Source organism: Diabrotica undecimpunctata, chromosome 8, assembly GCF_040954645.1.
Source record: "Diabrotica undecimpunctata isolate CICGRU chromosome 8, icDiaUnde3, whole genome shotgun sequence".
In the NCBI taxonomy this organism is placed as follows: Eukaryota; Metazoa; Arthropoda; class Insecta; order Coleoptera; family Chrysomelidae; genus Diabrotica; species Diabrotica undecimpunctata.
Window position 1 is genome coordinate 126,805,061 of NC_092810.1, and position 17,610 is coordinate 126,822,670.

The 17,610-nt window shown below is 31.6% G+C and overlaps 1 protein-coding gene across 4 annotated transcripts in view; it reads left to right on the plus strand.

The window, feature by feature from the left end:
• LOC140447980 (ATP-dependent translocase ABCB1-like) overlaps window positions 1-17,610 on the plus strand; it is a 76,072-nt gene that overhangs the window by 34,493 nt on the left and 23,969 nt on the right. For all 4 annotated transcript variants that reach the window (XM_072540976.1, XM_072540974.1, XM_072540977.1 and 1 more), the window contains exons 12-16: window positions 1,343-1,516; window positions 8,550-8,654; window positions 11,023-11,184; window positions 13,809-14,012; window positions 17,311-17,549. In XM_072540976.1, the coding sequence (XP_072397077.1) occupies window positions 1,343-1,516; window positions 8,550-8,654; window positions 11,023-11,184; window positions 13,809-14,012; window positions 17,311-17,549 (884 nt within the window). The remainder of the gene's footprint in view (window positions 1-1,342; window positions 1,517-8,549; window positions 8,655-11,022; window positions 11,185-13,808; window positions 14,013-17,310; window positions 17,550-17,610) is intronic.

The window sequence follows — 17,610 nt, forward strand, 5'->3', positions numbered from 1 at the left end:
ATTCTGTGTTATTTTTTGCTGTATACGGTAAGAAATTATATTTTTTTGTTGAATAACAATCATGTAGCTCTCAGGCAACATTTTCAGTAGAGTAATTTAGTTTTTTTCGGTATAAGATTTCACTATGGAAAATTTTAATGAAATATCAACTACCTCCCTTTATAGAAGAAGAGTATGAAGATAAAAATGTCGTGCATTGTTCCTGTCGACCCTAATCTCTCCAATTTGACGGACACGGAGAAGTATGATGAAAAAATTAAAAACATCAATATAAATAAAAATTGTCGCAGACTCAGATGCAGATGATAAACCTCATAGTCGTCAAATGTTAACTGAAGAAGAGGCTAATCAAATGAATGAAGAAGACGAGCATGAAGAACCGCCAAGGAAACATAAAAAGTAGTGTAGTCAGTAGGTATATTGTAATTGGTCTGAAAGGGACATAAAAACCATTCCATTCGAACATCCAACTATAGACAATAATGCAGTAGAGGTAGGCTTGCCTCTTGAGTATACCAAGAGTAAGAATATTGTATATCAGAGGAATTTATTCAGTACGCAAAAAACTGGGGTAAGTGTTATCACAAACATTCCCAAAATAACAGACTTTTTCTCCATTTTGATTTTTATGGAGGTAATACAGCTGCCAGCAATAGAAGATTATTGGGTCACTTCTTCAAGAATTCCTCTTGTGAACTAGCTAGATATTTGTCCAACACTGGAAAGATCAAAGTAAAGCGAGGCCGTCCGTCAAGTACGGAAAATACAGATAACCTTATTCTCCGTTCTCTTGCTGTAATACCTGATGATGCTAGCAGAACAGATGCGTTAGGTCACATGCCACTTTATACCGCTAAAGAAAGATGTAAATTTTGTAAAATTGGATATACACGGTGGAGTTTAAAAAATGTAACATGCGGCTTTGTTTTATACCGAAAAAAAAAATTGTTTTTTATTATTCCATCGTTAGAATTAGGCCTATATTTATAATTTTTTAGTCTTAGGCACTTTATATGTAAAAGTTTTTTATATTAAATCAATAAAATGTCTTTTAGTTAAACAGTAAACAGTTCTTTACATATGATTAACTAAATTTTGAGATTTTTATTAGTGAAGTTAGTACCAAATAGTGTTTCTTGACTGGCACTGTTGCTTCTAGGCAACGAATTCAACAACCGCTTTTCCCTTGCTACTTCCGATTTTTTTGTACCACAGGGTATTATTGAGTGTTATATAAGATTATGTACACAATAAAATAATTTTACATCTATTTTTAGTGTTGACAGATACCGGGTTAAAAAAAAAAGTAATTTCACTTTATACTACATTTTTTTAATTGTAGGCTACGGAAGAAGATAATGAAGACGATTTCAATGAAAATAAGGACGTTTCCGTTTTTGAAATACTAAAGATGAATGCTCCAGAATGGCCTTATATTTTATTTGCTGGTCTTGGGTCAACTGTCGTTGGTTGTGGAATGCCAGTTTTTGCAGTCTTGTTTGGTAGCATTTTGGGGGTAAGTACAAATAAAGACATTTCTAGATAACACGTCGTTGTTGTACTAGATTTACTATGGAAACTATCAGCTTTAAATTGTTCGTGCAACAATTATTAGATAGTTGAATTAGTTTATTGTTTTTCTCTTAAAACTACTGTTATATAGGGTGTGACCGAAAATGGTGCATTCCTTAAACATATAGGTAGAAGCCACCATGTATGTAGAGTAAAAAATCTGTAAATATTTTTTTCTAAATTTAACCATTTGACCAAAAAACGAAAATACATTTTGGTATGCAAAAAGAAATCTGTTAACTACGCACAGTACGAAAATCTAAACGTGACAGTTACAACTTTAGTAAACAAATATTTTGGAACAATCGTGTTAAGTCAACGCGAAAATATTTTCGATTCGTGAGTACCATGATATGTTGATTATTTATGAAGAAGAGCAGTGCAACAGTTATATAGCTGTCCAAATACATGTCAGGAATTCATGTAAGTATATTGGAATGTCAAAAAACGTTGTTCATAGAACATTTAGGAAACAACTTATACATTGTAGGATATTAAATCACCTTGTATGTATGAAAATACCGAAAAAGTACTTTCAATTCTTTTTGCATCATATATATATATATATATATATATATATATATATATATATATATATATATATATATATATATACGTTCGAATTATCGGGTAAAGTGGTCTGTAATGAAAATCTTTTTTTTTTCTGATACTCAATATTTTCCCATTTATTTAATAGCTTCCTCGGGAGTAAACTAAAACAATTTAAACATTACAAAAAATGGCGTACAAATACATTTTAAAACACTCACAGAATTTAAAAGATTTCGCAAATAAAAACTGACATGTTAATGTATGTATGTACATTAACAAAAATAAAAACACTTTAAATTATAAAACGGACACTGGACAGTTAAGTAACATATATTGTAACATATTGAACAAAATTTATAAATAGTAAAAATAGCCAACATTCATCTTAATAACAACTAACCTTAATAATTCATCAAAGAAATATAATTCTTCTAACGTTTCTTTTATTGTTATTTTTATTTTTACGAAGCGATTAAATAAATGGCGAAATATTGAGTATCTCAGAAAGAAGAAAGATTTTCATTACAGACCACTTTACCCGATAATTCGAACGTATTTATATTTATAAATTATTTTTTGGTCGAAATAATCACTTCTAATATATATATATATATATATATATATATATATATATATATATATATATATATATATATATATATATATAAATGTGATATTAAAAGTCAGAGATGCGCCAAGCAATTAATTAGCTATATCTTAAACAAAAAATATCTCATACAATGATTATCAAAATTTTGTTCTACGTACGTGAACCTTCAAAAATTAATGTTATATACTATATAAATTAAAATTTTAAATCAAAATTGTTGTTCTATATCTCCTGATAAATATTTCTATCTTTTCTGAAGCAATTAAAAAAAAACTTTGTTGATAAAGGAAAAACTGACGGATGAAAAAAAACTATGTCTCTGATGATGAGTTGCCCAAATCCTTGTTCCTTGTAGCCTACACTATCTATGCTTAGCAGTTCCCTAGGTAATCAGCAATCTTACAACAAATTATTGCGAGCTTCTCGTCTTCAATGATCTCTTTCAGATGCACGTATCGTTCAAAAGATAAACTTCTTCTCCTCTCGATAAACTGAATCTCTCGTTCCGGCCTGAACAGTGACTCTTGGAATATATAAGTAGAAAAGTATGACTTACAATATTTTGCTGGATCAGCTTCCGTCAGGATACACTTAGTCCACGAAAAATCACAAACATTCACTTCTAATGCTTACTATCATTTGGGAACCGCCAAAGAACTACGACTGTTCGCCTTGCACCCTTCGAAAACAACTGATGATCTTTTTTTCCTCTAAAATCTAGCTAAACTCTCATTCATCTATCTCTCCCACTTTTTTTCACTCTTTGCCAATCAAAGTTCGTCATGTTTATCCCCATTTAGATAACAAACAACAACCTTAACTACAATTATAACTTTCCTAAAACTATTAACATGTTAATCGTTTCTACAAATTCTTAAAAACTAACGGAGAAATATAATTTCTAAATTCTACCCTATTGTCTTTATTCACTGTACAAGTCCATTTGGAAAATCCGGTCGTATTGTTCAATTCACTACGTTCACTCAAATATATTTTACAAAGAAAATAATTTATGCATATCTTAAATTTTGTTTACTACAGGTAATCCAAATATAATGGACTTTCATTTCTTTGAAATATCTTTCATAGTTTATCAGTTGAAATATTTTGAATTATTATGTTTTATAATTTGAAATATATTAAGAGCAAACCAATATTATTTTTAATTTTACATAGCATAACATATATATATATATATATATATATATATATATATATATATATATATATATATATATATATGATATATATCACAGATGTATATTTCTTCGGTATTCTTTGATAGGGAGCCACTTTAGGATATTATGCGCGTCAAATAAATAGGAATTTAACCGTATAAGTTTTGTTTATACCGAGTTGGACGAATGAATTTTAAAGATAAATACATCACTCCCGGTAAGGCCGGCCGCTGTTAAAGGCGTTTAGTTTTATTGGAGTCCGAATTTTTCTTCAAATTCGTAATATTTTGGATTTTTCGTCTTTTATCATGGAAAATGTGTATTATAGTAGTAATGTGAAGTTTTTTGTGCAGTTAAAAAGGTTTGGAAGGGATTTAGTTGCAAGAGCAATGCGGCGAGTGACGGCGTTAAGAAGTCGGCAAATTTGTTAAAAAAAAAGTGAATTATACTCAATGTAATGTGTCAGTTTTGAAAGAATAATCACTGTTTCTATGTTTCTAAGTATCTAAGGGATTTGCGGCATTTACAACAACTTTGAAGGATAACCACATGTTTCCATTTTACCCAGCAGCTTCCATCCTCGTTTTGTTTATCCCGGGTTGTCAGTCCAGGCTATTTCGCAGTTTGGAGATGCATTTGTTCGTATGGCAGAGAATCCAAATCCAGTTCTAACCCCAGAAATTTCAAAATAAAAGGTACCATTTTATAATTCAACTTTTTTCATTTCAACATTATAACATTTGTAAATTATGACCACATATATTTTAATCTGTTTTGTTAAATAACTGCTTTCATAACAGTTCAAAAAATTGTAATAATTAAAATTATAAATGTTAGGGTGTGGCCTAGCTGTCATATTAATTGTTCTCAAATTTTAAAATTTAGTGTTGATATCTGACAGCTAGTTTTATTTTTGACATTTGATAAATACCTAATCATAAATTGAGATCTTTGTTTTTGTTTTGTTTTTTAAAAAAGGTTAACCTCTATGTGTAGCCCCATTTAAAAAGTTTGTGGTGAGACAGCAATAAATATTTAATTTTTTTCCTAAACCAATTTGTTTATTTCTTTTAAAAAAAAGTTTCTAACCTTTTTTTGTATTTTTTTTTTTGTTTTGGAAGGAAGAGCCTTTTCTTTCATCCAGCAGGAAGATTGTTCTAAGCGGCGTCCATTTTAAGTAGCTTGAGAACCTTCTTGTATTGTGTTTGTCCAGGAGACTCATGTAAGTACCCCTTTTATTTTATTTTTGTAGTTACCCTATTCCAGCCCTCTTGTTTTTCACTTATCCATGACCCCAGCTCTCCAAATAAACCCTGAGTAGCCATTCGCAACAGTTTCGTTTTATTTTGCTTGCTCCATCTCCACCCCAATAATTTCTGTCCCAAATTTTCAACCCCCTATAATAATATCCTATGTGGTAGGCAAAATAATGGTTACTACATGCAAACCACTATCAAAGAGTACAAGATTTACACCAAGGTGATCTTACTCAAAGATTAACGTTTTGTAGGTGGTTTCAATATAAACTTGTCCGAGAACCTCAATCTCCATCTAAAGTGTTATGTGTAGATGAAGCATGTTTCACGAGAAACAGTGTATAATTTTCATAATTAATGAATTCGGCCGTTACTTGATGGAAATTCATTTTATGTAACAATAAAACACTGAAAACTTTGTTTTCAAAACTTCCACAAAATTTATTTTAAATTTTTAAAGTCTCAAGTGAGAAAGGCAATCAGTCGTAACAGCTGTAGTGATAAGAATTTAAAATAAATTTTGTGGAATTTTTGAAAACAAAGTTTTCAGTGTTTTATTGTTACATATAATTTTCATAATTGTCACATATGGGGTAACGAGAACCCTTATTTAATACGTAGGACAAATTTTTAACGAAAATTTAGCATAAATTTATGGGCTGGAATAATTAACAATTATATGCCTTTGCAAACAAACACGCCATGAAATGTGGTGTCTTCATGACGGAGCCCCAGCACATTTTACCAGAGCAGTTAAAAATCTTCTTGATACCACTTATCCTCGTCGTTGTATTAGTAGGAATGGACCCATTTTATCGAAGTGTCGAAAGCAATGTACTGGATTTTTATTTTTGGGGACATCTGAAATCGAAAAGACCACAAAATATACATCACATATTGACAATCAATGGTAACGTTATAGAACAAGTAGAAAAATATCAGTACTTGGGAACTTTGATCAATGAAACCAATGATCACACTGTAGAAATAAACAGGCGAATAGAGGTTGTCAGATCAGCATTTATACGTATGAAGCCACTCCTAACGTGCAAAAATCTAAATTTGGAGATCAGACTACGTACCATTCGCTGTTATATATTTTCAATATTATTATATGGAGCTGAGACTTGGACATTAAAAAAATTCAATTTAAAAAGAATCGAGGCTTTCGAACTCTGGTTATACCGCAGAGTATTAAAAATATCATGGACTGATAGAATTACAAAAAGAAGTACTAGAAAGGGTTGGTAAAGAAACAATTAATCACCACTATGCAAACCAGAAAACTGGAATACCTAGGCCACGTGATGAGGGGACCAAAATATGAAATTTTGAGACTCATAATACAGGGAAAGATTCAAGGAAGAAGATCTGTTGGCCGAAGGCAGAACTCATAGTTGAAGAATCTACGTGATTGTTATCAATGCAGATCGATTGATTTGTATAAAGCAGCAAGTTCAAAAATAAAAATAGCCATTATGATTGCCAACCTCTGTAGGGAGACGGCAGTCTAAGAAGAAGAAGAAATCGTTAGTTTATGATAACCGAGATGAAATCTAAACAGAAGCTGAATTACCGGAACGAATTTTTGATGTTGCAAAAACTATCCGACATGATTTAGTTAACTACAGTATTACTAACAATTCTATATGTCATCATTGCAAGGTTTAGGTCACTTTGAACAATTATTTTAATAATTATTTAGTATCTAATTAGTTATAGTATCTAATTCAATTTTAGTTTAGTTTTTGTCTGTTTTAAATAGAAATTTAATTTCCACTTTAAACTATGTAATTCAGTTAAAGCACTTGGCATTCAACGGCATGTAAAGCTTAAAGTCCGTGTCAGACGGTCAAATATTTGATCAAACTAGTTTGACCAAACCAAAAAAATGACAGCATATGACGTCACATCCTGAGTTTGATCAAATCCTCTAAAGATAGAGGATCTTCTATTTTCAAGGTCAGTTTGATCAAACTTTAATTTTGATTGGTTGAAAAATATCTAAAGTCAAAAATGACAATCAGCAGTTAGACATAACGCATTTAAATTAATTTTCTTTTAGTTGACAGTGTGTGGTTTATTTGTCTTCCTATTTTGTTATAAAATAAAAATAAAAACTTAAAATACCTTGCAGCCAGAAACAAGTTTCTACATAATTTATTTATACCGAGAAAGAAGCTGTTTATATAATGTCAAACATCCATATTTTTATAAAAATCCTTTCACCTTATTTATTTTCTTGGTGTATAAGAAAAATTAGAATCGTAAATAAAGCCCAAGTAACTAATAAAATAAGCAAAAAAGACAATTAATTTTCTTGACATACGTCAATTTGATCAAATTTGAATGATCGTGTGACAGGTAGATTTTTAAAATTTGAACATACTGTAATTATGACGTCATTACGTCAGTTTGCTCAAACTAGTTTGATCAAATATTTGACCGTCTAACACGGACTTAATAAAAATATAATACTATAATAGTTCAGTTCATTTCAGAAAAACATTACAAATAATTTTTCTTAGTTGCGTTACTTTTTAGGAATTAAACCATAGTACTTTACTTAAGTAAAAATAATAGTTTACTTAAAACTTCGAACTTTCATCTAAAACCTTAATTAATTCAGATAATTGCAAACGCTGCATTATTAGCATATACAGATACATATTACGTACATTTCGTCAGATGTCAACAACCTTGAATAGTAAATAAACAAGGGTTGGATTACGTTAAATAACCTAAGTCCATCGAGCAAAAAGACAAAAGAGGGAATGTAAAGGTAGTGGGGGCAAAAATATTGTTAGACAGGAAGTGCCATCTTGAGAGGTCACATTAAACAAGGAAAGAGAGTCTTTCTTTGTTTAAGAAATCAAATTTAGTTGGGTTATGTTATTATTTGTCCCAACTGTCACATGAAATCTTATTTATATTGAAGTTTTTTAACAATTGTTTCATATTTTAGACTGTTATCGTTAATATTTAATTAAAATTTTCTCGTCTAAGACACATTCTGAAAACTATTTTATAGCTACTGTTAATAAGTGTCGGAAAATTTAAATTTGGCGCATTCGGATTTCCGGATATGTCCGCCATCAGAGGCCACTTTTTTGGTCGCCTTTTCATAACGATTAGATTCCCTCTTTTGTCTTTTTGCTCGATGCCTAAGTCACAAAGAGGTTTATATTTAGAAATACTTTCACTGTGTATGACGTTATCAGAATATTTAATTCTTACAATGTAATTTTTTTGGAAACGGTTAAGTTTAGAAAAAAGTGTTATTGGACTTTTTTTGTTTCAAATTGTGTATTATATCTACACCTTAAAGAAACGCACTATTTTGAGGGACACCCTATATATGTTTTTATAATACATTTTTAGACATTAGCAAATGGTGATCCGGACTTTGTTAGATCTGAAACGAATAGATATTGCTTATATTTTGTGTTGGGAGGACTCATAACTATGGTATCAGTATTTACTCAGGTAACTATCATCATTATAATTTTGTATTTTATTAGACGTAAAGGTGTATTACAAATATTTTTATGTCATACTAGTTTATTATTGTATTTTTATTGCTTAGTTACCAACTACGTAATAGTGTACTTTATGCCCGCGCGGTCATAATGTGTATTTTATGGCCCGCACGGGCGTAAAGATGCAAACAAAAAGGTAATAATATTTATGTAGCATAGCAACATAATACGGACGCTAGAATGTCTACTAGTAAATATATTGTCAAAATGAAATCGAATTTTCGAATTTTTTAAAACATATTTATTCGTAGATGCAATAGCGAACTAGTATGACATAAAAGTTTTTATGCACCGCGGGTATTAATAGATGTATATGCCCTCGGGCGACTTACAAACTATCGGGCCAGAGGCCTTCGTGTTTGTAACATCGTCGTCCTTTGGGCATAAACATCTATTTAATACACTTGGTGCATCAATAACTATTATATTTTTATTGATTTACAAAAACTCTAATAAAAACTTTCATCATCAGCCTCTCTCGATACACTGCTGGACATAGGCCTCCCCTGTTTGTCTCCAAAGTGTTCTATCTTGTGCTTGCTGTATCCAGTTTTTTGTTGTCTTTCGTCATCTTGCCATCGTGGTCTCCATTCAACTAGTTTGCGAGTGTATCTTCCGTCCTTCGTTCTGGCAACGTGTCCAGCCCATTTCCATTTTAAGTTACAGCTTCTTTCAATGACGTCTATGACTTTGGTCTTAGCTCGTAGATCTTCGTTTCTAATCCTGTCTCGCAGTGTGGCCCCTATCATTGATCACTCCAATCTTCTTTGCGCTACCCTTAGTTTTTGTGCGTTTTTCTTTGTGAGCGATAATGTTTCTGCACCATAGGTGTCACTCTTAAAAACGTTCCTAAGAGCTCCGTATGCTGCCCATCCTTGTATTATTCTTCTGGGTACTTCGGTTGTTTGATTGTCCTTACTTATCTTAATTTCGTGGCCCAGATATATATATTTGTCTAACAGTTCTATTTCTTCATTTTGTATTTCAAGGTGTTTACTTGGTACTAAGTTCGTCATATATTTTGATTTTGTTATATTCATTTTTAAACCTATTTTATGGCAGGCTGTACTAAGTTCTTACAACATTTTCTTTATTTGTCCCAAATCGTCTGCAATCAGGACTATATCGTCTGCTTAGCTTAGGTGGTGCAGCATCTCTCCGTCCACATTTATTCCTTTGTCATCCCATTCGAGGGTTTTGATCGATTGTTCTAGAGACGATATGATAAGTTTAGGTGACAACGTATTACCTTGTCGGATACCTCTTTAGAGTTTTATTTGGTTGCTGTTAGCGTGTAGTTGTATCGAGATTGTCGCATTTTTATATATACATATATTACATATTAGCCTCGAATATCGGCTATTAATGCGGCTCTTGTTTAGTGCTTCTATAACACTGTCGAGTTCTACTGAGTCGAATGCTTTGTGGAAATCTACGAATGTTAAAACTAAGGGCTTGTTATATTCTATAGATTTTTCGATTTCGATGAGTTGTTTTATTTTTTGGAGGTGATCGTTGGTTCCAAAGTTTGCTCTAAATCCAGCTTGTTCTCTACTTTGATATAAGTCTGATTACTTGTCTAATCTTGTGGTGAAACGTTTATAAAGATAGTTTAACAGACTGATTGGTCGGTAATTTTCCAGATCAGTTTTTTCCAAAAACTTTAGTTGTTGAAATTACAGTGCTTTTTAATTTGCTAGATTTTTATAGATATATAGATCTTTATTTAAATAGGAAACCTAATATACATACAATATTGATAAAAGTACACTCTAAACTGTTTATATGTTATTTGAGTAACATTTTAAAATCATTGAGAATAGTACATTTTTTATAGATGCAAGTAACTGATTAAACTTAAGAAAGCTTTTAAAAAAGAGTGAATTCATCGTAATATGTAAGTTGAAATACCTTAATATTCAAGCTAGCAGAATTTAAAAAAATATTTTTGAATTAACACAGTATTCTGCGAGGTTTTTACGAATTTATTACCACTCTAGTAATTTTTCACCCCTCAACTACCCCTTGTGGGAAGGCAATAATTATGTTGGGTTAAAATTCGGGGTGAAAAAATATTTGTTTACAATTTCACTGAACTGAACATATAAACCAATAGAGTTTGCAGTCTTCTTGATCGCTCTTTTTATGAATCAGCACTATAATTCCTCTGTTCCATTGGTGGTAAACTAGGAGGAGATAAAATATTTTTTAACATTTATTTCAAAATCGTTAACAGTTGTCGAAGCAATTACTTAGTTTTTTTATAATTTTTACTAAGCTCGAAAAAAATATGCATATTAAATATAAAATTTTAGATGTATCTATTGGGAATTGCTGGTGAGAAAATGACAGAAAGAGTTAGAAGTCGATTATTCAAAGCAATTATATACCAAGAAATAGGCTTCTTTGACAAGAAAACAAATGGAGTTGGAGCACTTTGTGCAAAATTGTCTTCAGATGCTTCTAACATTCAAGGGGTAAGTGTTGGTAAATAATTAAACTCAAAATGTATACCACTTGTGGTGGTTAACTTAAATTAATAATGTTAAAATAAATACAGTATTAGTCAAAGTCCGTTCCCCCCTCGTGTGTTTTGAACGAATATTGTTATTATAGTGAAATTTGGAGGGAGGTAGTAAACAGTCGTAGGCTAATAAACTAGTGATAAAAAATGACGTAATAATGACAGATGACGTTACAGCGTCACTGTGACAGATAATTTTAACTAGGATCATATGGCAAGTGATACCTCGTTTGAAAGTCATAATAATTTTGTTTGAGTTTAAGCTCATTTTGATGAATAAATTAAATAAATACTAAAATTGTAGCTTCTCATTTAATTTATAAATATGTAACAAGCAGTTTTTATAGTAAGTATTCAAAATGTGCTCCATCTACTTCCTGACAGTAATGCATCCTATTTCTAAATTTTTGCAGTACTCGTTCAAATTTGTCCGGGGAAATTGCCCTATATTCTTCAATAATTCGTTGTTTCAAAATGTCAATATTGTCGGGTGCTGTAGCGTAAACTTTAGATTTCAAGTATCCCTACAGAAAAAAATCTAATGGTGTGAGGTCCAGTGACCTAACCGGCCATTCTACCGTACGTCGTCGTCCAATCCATCTACCACGATATTCTTCATCTACGTAACGTCTTACTGCGCCATAATGGTGTGCAGTAGCACCATCTTGTTGAAATGTTATTTCCAAGTTGCCGAATTCATCTGGATTATCCTCCAGAATCTTTTACTTTTGTTCTCTTACGAATGTTGTTACATAAAAGATGCTGTCGAACTGGCAGCTAAACTGAAATGGAAATGGGCTGGACATAACGAACGTCTTACGGATAGCCGATGGAATAAAGAAATCGGGAATTGGCGGCCATATGAAGCCAAAAGACCCCCAGGCCTACTGCCTGAAATAACTTGCAATTGTATATGCTGCCTATGCACCGTAAAGGGAAAATCAAACGAGTAGTAGTACGGCCTGACAATCGTCACGAAAAGTCTTGACAGCGTTAATCCATTCGCCTTTGTGATTCCTCATGTTCACGCAGATCGTGATTTTATTTATTTCTGTTATCCTATACATTTCAAAATAGATTGAGTGACAACATCAAAAACTAAAAAGTAAAAGCCAAACAAACAAGATATAGTGAAATGATTAAAAGAGATATTAAACTAAACACAAATGACTTGTTTCTTTTCTCCACTTCGTAGTGTGGAGAAAAATACATCAATCATTTAACATAATTTGTACTCTTGGAAAATGAACAATAGTCGGATAACTAAACAATTTATTCATTAGAGATCACAAAGTAAACAAAAGATCCAATTTATAGATTGATCTCTAAAAATGGAAGTGATCAATTTTATTGAGCTCACGAGAATCTTAAAAAATGGTAAAAATCGCTCCACATTAATTTATTTAACACTTTTATAAAAACCGAGTTTAATCTCTGCAAAATACACAAACCGCATACGAAAGCTGCACTCTTTGCCTTTAAAAAGCATCTTGAAAAGCATCCATTATGAAAAATGGATGAAAGAACAGTTAATCCCCAATTTGCCTATTTGATCTGTTGTTGTTACTGATAATGCGTCATATCATAATGTACAAATTAATAAAGCACCCACCAGTAATTCTAAAAAATTGGATATGATATCTTGGTCGACAGAAAAAAATTTACCATTTGTAACGCCAATGTTAAAACCGCAATTGTATGAAATCATCAAACGACACAAACAAGATCATATTCAATATAAATTTGACAAAGTGCTGCAGAATGTGGACATGTTTCTTTAAAACTACCGCCATATAATCCAGACTTAAACTCTATAGAAATGGTTTGGGCGCAAATAAAAAATGAAGATGCAAAACAAAACGTTTATTTTAAGTTAGAAGACGTAAAAGTGTGAATTTGCTAGAGTTACTGTAGATAACTGGAAGAAAGTGTGTGAACATGTTGTCAAGATTGAAGATAAGTATTTAGGATTAATTTAAAATACTCTAGTGACAACGACAGTACATCTGATTATGAAAGTGAATAACATGATTTAACATTACTATGTACCTATGTAAGCTATGTGACTATAAGTTTTCCAAACTGTCCTGTATGTATGTATTATTTTTTTACTTTATTACAATCATTTCCTTTATTCTTTTATTTAACTTTTTGACGTTTGTCAAATCAATCAATATATATAAAAATGTAGTACAATATTACCAAAAATATAATATAATATCATTGTTTAATAAATTGTGTGTACCTATCTTTAACAATTTGATTTGAATCATAAGTATTTTTTGGAACGCCACTGCTTTGTTTGGTGGGGCTTTATTGTTCCTAGAAATTTCCGCCACTACAGTTGAAACATAGTCTATCTATTAAATAATGTTATTAAAGAACATCTTTTTAGAACTTTTCAGTTTCTAAGTAAATATTTATGTCCCTTTATATTATGTATCTTTAAATAAGGTCATTATACATGATGGTAAAATAATTTGTTAATACACCTGGTAACCTGTATCTCCATTATATATTATCAGGAAAATATTAAATAATAAAATTTCCTACAAATGCTGTTCACAATTTTTTTAGGCAACAGGAATTCGGGTTGGAACAATTCTTCAATCAATAGCGACATTTTGCTTAGCAATTGGTCTTTCCATGTATTATGAATGGAAATTAGGATTAGTTACAGCAGCTTTTACACCTATTATTTTGATTGCTATGTTCTTTGAAAGAAGAAACACCAGGGGTGGAAACGATTCAAGAGATTCCGCACTACAAAAATCAACAAGAGTAAGTATTTAAAATACAATCCTTTGTTACTTTACGTTTGTTACCTTACACTTTTACCTTACATTTAACCTTAAAAACCTCCCTAATAAATAAATAATTAAAATAAAAAATCATCATATTTGGCTCCACAATCCTTTGTAAATCCTGGCCTGCTCTAAGATTCGTTGCCATTCGTTTCGGTTTCTGGCGCCCTGTTGCCATCTTCTGATTTTTAATATTCTTAAGTCGGTTTCAACTCCATCTAAACACCTGAATTGCGGTCAGCCTTCTTCTTCCTACGGGTATTCCTATGGTGCGTTTTTAAGCAATCGTGTTGTCTGGCATTCGTATTATATGTCCAGCCCATATAAGTCGTTGTGTTTTAATGAACATTACCACGTTTGGTTCAATTCAAGGGTTGGTATAATTCGAATTATAACTTTTACGCAATTCCCTTGGTCGTTTATAGCTCCAAATATTTTGCGGAGTATTTTACACTCGAATATTCCCAAAAATCTTTCATCTTTCTGCGTTAATGTTGTCTACTCAATGTGTGAGGACCGGTCCCAGCAATGTTTTGTACATAATAATTTTAGTTCTTCTTTGGATGTTTCTTGAGTGGAATTTTTGTTGGACTTAATAGTATGCCCTATTTGAAAGGTGTATTCGTCTTTTAATTTTTTTTTGTTTTGTAATTAGTAGTCACTAGTGAACCAAGGTATGTAAAGTTGTCAACACGTTCAAAGATATGACTTTCAAATACTGTTTCTTGTTCCTCATTTTCTATCGAATCCTAAGTAATCAACATGTACTCGGTTTTGTCTTCGTTTCAGCTGTTTCGCCGCCGTTTCTAATTCTAAGAAGTATTGCTTTACATCTCTCGCTTGCTACGCCCTATTATGTCAATATCAACAGCGTATGCTAAGATTTGTATCGATTGTAAATAGTACCGCCGGCGCCGCCTCTAATTTGTATATCTCGAACTGCCTTTTCCAAGACAACATTAAATAGAAGGCAAACCAAGGCATACCCTTGTCTGAGAATATCCTTTATTAAAGGTTCTAGAATTCTCTCCTTGTATCTTCAGACTCTCGTTTAACTTAAAAATTGTCATTCTCGTTAATCGAACAAGTTTTTTTGGTCTACCAAACTCACACATTGATTGGTATAGTACCTACTGTTTTCTTAATACTGTCGTATGCTGCCTTAAAGTCAACGAATATGTGATGAGTTTCAATGTCAAATTCTAATGTTTTCTCGAGGATCTATCTTATTGAACGAATCTGGTCAAGTGTTGATTTTTTTGGAATAAATCGGTCCGTATTTTCCGACTATCCGCACAGTATAAACTGGTAGCCTTTCGTAGATAATATTTGCTAGTTCTTTGTAAGAAGTGATTAACAGGATTACACCTCTATAATTATCACACTGAAGCTGGTCGCTTTTTTATGTAACATGGTATTTTATATTATAAAATATCTACAGTGGTTGGTCCCAAATTAATAATCTAAAAGATGGTACAAAACTAGTTTCGCTTCTATCAGACCATCATGAGTGAGTCTTGGTACTTTTATAGCCACTTACAGATAGATATAAATACTGTTGTCTTACGTGTTATAACTTATTTAAAATTAAAACAATTGTCACATAATGGTTAATATTTGTTACCTACTACGGTAAATTTTCTTCCTGTTTCAATCCGGTTTGTGTTTTAATGAAAACATTGTGCAATTGAAAATAATTGTATAATCGTCAAAAATTTTAATTTCCCCGAAATTTCTTTGGTCTGAGTTATATCGACTATGTTTAATAAAATCTTACGATTTTTTTAGTTCGTCGTTTATTATTTGTTCTTTTTAATTTAATCCTCTACAATTGCAAGCAGTTATATTTAATAATTATTCAGAATACGTTGGCAAAACTGTAACCGTCGTGGAAGATCTGTTGGAAGTAAATTTTGAACAGGAGTGAAGTGATAAGGATGGAGGTTCTCTTTTTTTAGAATTCTACCAATAGACGACTGACTTACTCCTGTTGTTGCTGATAGATGTCGTGAACTTATTTCAGGATTTTCATCTACTAGAACCAAAAGTTCATCTTCTTGATTAGGTGTGATTTGTTTCGGTCGACCACCCCGATTTTTAGTGTGAAATGACCCAGCTTCACCTAAACTACGATATAATCTTGCAAAAGTTTTGTGATTTGGTTGCCTTCTGTTTGCGTATAACATTCCATACCTTCTGGCTGTCGAGCGACCGCAAAAATTTTCTTGTGCGTATACGCAAATCATATCTCGCATTTCTTCATTAGTAAAATGATTGTGACGAAGCATTTCAATCAAAAAAAGTAATGATTACTTTTAAAAACTGCAACATTACACTACACTGTCAGATCAAAAATAATTTACTCTGAACAAATGACATTTACCAACAACAATTATCTGACAGTCCAAAGTATACTTTTCATAAATGAAATAATATTTGAAATCCTTTTTTAAGACTCTAAGCAGTTAGACTGCGTTTTTATCGAAAACGGTTGAAATTATCATGTTTAAACAAGAGTACCAATTTTACGTAAAAATGATGTTTACGTCATATTTTCTAATAAAAATTCCTAAAAATTTCATCAGAAAAAGTTTAGACTCAATTTGATCATTAGGAATGATCCACGTGGCGCCCTCTATGACAAAACGTAAAATTGTAAATAAAATACTATTTCTTGTCTAAGATTATGCCTCTGTGCCAATTTTGATAGCAATTTATAAATATACAGGGAAACTATTAGCAAAAAACGAAAAACAAAAATTAACTTTAACACCCTGTATCTTTTTTCTCAGCAACATTTTATTAAGGCATATTTGGCCCAATAGCCATATTTTGGTCCAAATAACCTGTCCTTAGTCTATGTCCCAATAGTTATGACTCACCCTGTATATTAAGCTAAGTTACCCTTGTCTTGCCTGATTCGTCGTGATTTTGATCCGTCCAGCATTTTGTTTGATAGATGTGAGTGTCTGTAATTTTCCCAATACAGATTAGGTACCAATTTGTAGCTACATAAATTGACTAGTTAGTAGTAACCAAATGTTTTTGATTCTACAAACTAACGTTAACATAAGAATTAATACACAAAATTCTATCCACTTTTTACGTTATTTTCCATGATTTCTCCACTGTCTTATATCCAATGTTGTTCCAGTATTTCTACCTCTCTTGTTATCCTATAGTCGACAAAATACTATATGTTTAAAATAACTCAAAAAGTTTTAATGTTTATTGTGATACTAATACTATATAAACTACTCATAATTTTCTTTTAGACTGCGGTAGAAGCCGTTGGAAATATCCGAACGGTTGCCTCCTTAGGCTTAGAGGAGAAGTTTCAGCAGATCTATGAATCTGAGCTTATGCCACATTATAAATCTTCATTAAAAACAGTTCACTGGAGGGCAATTGTGTTTGGTCTTTCCAGAAGTTTGTTGTTCTTCGCTTATGCTACCGCAATGTATTACGGCGGATTTTTGATAAGGGATGGATTGCCTTACGACAGAGTATTTAAGTGAGTATTTATCTGATTAATATTTTAATTTATGTATTATCTTTGTAAATTAGCTGTGATT